We start from the raw sequence: 3,192 nt of genomic DNA on the forward strand, positions 1-3,192 counted from the left end.
CGTGGCTTTTGTTTGACTTTGTAAGGGTCTCGATTTAAGACCAGTCAAGAGCCTTCTCTCTAAAAAAAATGGCAAACTTAATACATTTTGCAAGGCAAAATATATGTCATTTTTGTGGCAAATTTCTTTTTTCAAAAATAGAAACACCCGTACTGTTTCGATGTGAGATGTAGCCACTAGACATTTCTCCCCTAGGACTTGGCATGACTGGCCTTTTCAGATAGTATCATCTAGATCGTTTACTGACAGTGTCAACAACAGATGCGTAGTTAACGGCGCTCGGGACAACGTGCGCCCTTAACTAAAAGTGCTGACGAACTGACCACGTAGGAGACTGAACAAGCCTAGAGCGCTTTTCTAGCGCCGGTCAAGGCCCAAGCGTCCCTCCACGAGGTGGCCACGTACGTGATTCCCGTACAGGAACCCCCTCGGGCCCCGACACGTGTGATCCACCCAACAGCGCGGCGGCACGTACCCAGTCAGAAATATCCCACACCACGCGCGGGGGGGACTTTTCCCGCCACACCTGGCGCTGCAGCGGACGTCGCCGTGTCCATCCCCGGCACAGGGCACCTGACGACTGACCCGCCGGAAAAGCGCCCGCGGTCACCGCCGAAAAAGAACGATAAAAGTGGCAGCCGCGCACGAGGCGCTCGAAAGAGAGATCGGCTGCGCCTGGACTGGACGCCCGACGCGCGTCCCCGGCCACGGCCACGCGCCGGCCGGCGAGGCGCCTCTTCAGCGATGGACGCGCTGCAGGGCGACACGTGTGCACCTCGTGGCGCTCCCGGAGAGCCGGCGTAGGTGGGTGGATTAGGAAATGCGGCGACGGATTAAGTAGTGCGCTCGCTTGTCTCGCGGCAGCGTGCGTGAACGATCCAAGCTTTTGATACGGACAGGCCCTAAAATATGGACGGACACGTATGGAAATGGCAACGGGCTGGTCGTGAGGGCGAGATGATTGTCAGGTAGTGCCGAACAGTACCCGAGTTTGGGCAGGGGGTCGGTGGTCCTGATCGATGCACAAGATTACTCTAATGCACGAGGACGCGTTGATCCAGAGTACTCCGTGAAGTAGGCGTGCTTATTTTACTGTGGCGCTATCCTGTAGCGTATCTTTGGGAGGAGGTGAAAATTGTTTGGCAAGATGACTTTTGCAATGCAGCTAGCGAGGCCAGCAACAGATTACGGGGGTCTCGAAGCGTCAGTGGTCCAATTGTCCAACGGGCAGCCGTGACACGGCGACACGACACGGGCGGTCCGATCCTGCCCCGACACCACCCCTTCCGGGGAGCACGCACGAAAGCGCCCGCCGCGCGTCTATATAGAGGGAGCCCGCCGCCGTCTGTCATCTCCGTCCTCGCATATGCACATTAGCTACTCATCACTCACCAGTAGCGCTACTACCGTTTCGTTTGGGACTGGCTACGTGCCTGTTCCAAGTTACGCCCACGAGCGGAGCGACCCGTGCGATCGATGAGCGAGGGCGCGCGGAACACGCGGCAGTTCCGCGGCGCGTGGAGCGGCGGCGGCGGGACGGGTGGCATTGGCAGCGCGAGCTACCGGGATGGCGACGGCGGCATTGGGTCCCCGCGCTACAGCGGCGTCAACACGGGCATCCTGGACGAGCAGGTGCTGTCGCTGGTGTTCCGCTCCATCAACTGGGACCCGCAGGCGCTCTGCACGGCGGCGAGCGTCAACCGCCGGCTCCGCGCCGTCGCGGAGCGCGTGCTCTGGCGGGAGCTCTGCATCTCGCGCGCCCCGCGGATGGTGGCGTCGCTCACGGCAGCCGCGGCGGTCGGAGTCGGCGCGGCCCCGCCGCCACCGGGGCGCATTGGCGGCGGCTGGCCGGCGCTGGCGAAGCTGCTCTCCTTCTGCTGCGGCGCCGCGGGGACGGCCGTGGCGGTGCCGGGGCACCTCACGCGGGTGTCGCGCTTCTCCAAGACCTCGGGGCGGAGCTTCCTGTCGCGGCGGTGCAGGAGCGACATGCTGTACGTGTCCGACCCGTGCGAGCACGCGGTGCCCGGCGCGGACGACGACCTCGGCGCCTACCGCGGGGTGTTCCGGTGGTTCATTCGGTCGCGGACGCGGGCCTGCCTGCTGGGCCGCCAGGCCGAGCTCGACCCGCGCGTGCGCTGCCCCTACTGCGGCGCGCGCGTCTGGAACATGGTCGCCGCGAACCTCGTGCCGCGCGGCGCGTCGCGCCGGATGGGCTCGGATGAGGGCCGGCTCGAGTACTACGTCTGCGTCAGCGGCCACGTCCACGGCAACTGCTGGCTCGCGCATCTTACCTCAAGTGAAGGCGAGCACGACGGCGACCCCGACTCCGACGACGCGTCGGGGGGTAGCAGCGGCGAGGACGGCCATGTCGCCCAGTGAGCGTGGTTGGTCCGCTACCGTGTGGTCAATTTTCCATGGATTCTCAGCAGAGGGCTGTACCATCAGCAGTGCGGCACGTAGCTAGCTAGATCATTCGATGTAGATCAGAGGATGAAATGGGCGGCAGCCTCTGATCAGAGGAGTACTTATTTCTGGAGAGTACCATCTTTGCGTGCTCTGATCTCGTTTGTGTTCATTAATATTCTGTTGCTGCTTTGCCGGCTTTGTTTTACTCTCCTCTGTTTCCCTTCAGGCTGCTGTGTTTTTAGTTATGCACCTTTGTTTACCTAGATTACTATCATAGTCAGTATGCTATTTTTGGAATGCTCCACGCGTGATCTCTATCACCCACACTTTATAATACACTGTACTTTTTTTAATGTAATGTACTTTTTTCCTTGAAACTTCCAATCTGTCCATCTTCAATTATGACACTAAAAGAATAACAGGCGCAATAAAAATTGCAACCATGTTCGTGGACAATCAACAATGACTACAAACATTGGAGCGAACCGAAGACAATCAACAATGACTACAAACATTGGAGCGAACCGAAGGCGCGCCGTCGTCATCGCCCCTTCCTCACCGGAACTGGGCAAACCTTGTTATAGTAGACTATCGGAAAGTTGTCGTGCTAAGATCCTACAGGACCAGCGCACCAAAGTACCAATCATCGCCAATGAAGAAAGTCATAGATCGGAAGGATCAAACCTCTAAGCACCTAAACGAAGACCAGATCCAAATAGATCCACCGAAGACCAGCACCGACCGAATCCCGCAAGATCCGACGGAGACAAACCTTCACACACCATC

The 3,192-nt window shown here is 58.9% G+C and overlaps 1 protein-coding gene across 1 annotated transcript; it reads left to right on the plus strand.

Annotated features, from left to right (window-relative positions):
* The first annotated feature begins 1,367 nt into the window (after positions 1 to 1,367).
* LOC123065815 (EID1-like F-box protein 3) lies at positions 1,368 to 2,611 on the plus strand. Its single transcript, XM_044489028.1, has one exon. It carries the CDS (start codon positions 1,477 to 1,479, stop codon positions 2,377 to 2,379), a length of 903 nt encoding a protein of 300 aa, XP_044344963.1. The 5' UTR covers positions 1,368 to 1,476; the 3' UTR covers positions 2,380 to 2,611.
* Positions 2,612 to 3,192: the final 581 nt, after the last annotated feature.

Source organism: Triticum aestivum, chromosome 3B (genome assembly GCF_018294505.1).
Source record: "Triticum aestivum cultivar Chinese Spring chromosome 3B, IWGSC CS RefSeq v2.1, whole genome shotgun sequence".
Taxonomy (NCBI): Eukaryota; Viridiplantae; Streptophyta; class Magnoliopsida; order Poales; family Poaceae; genus Triticum; species Triticum aestivum.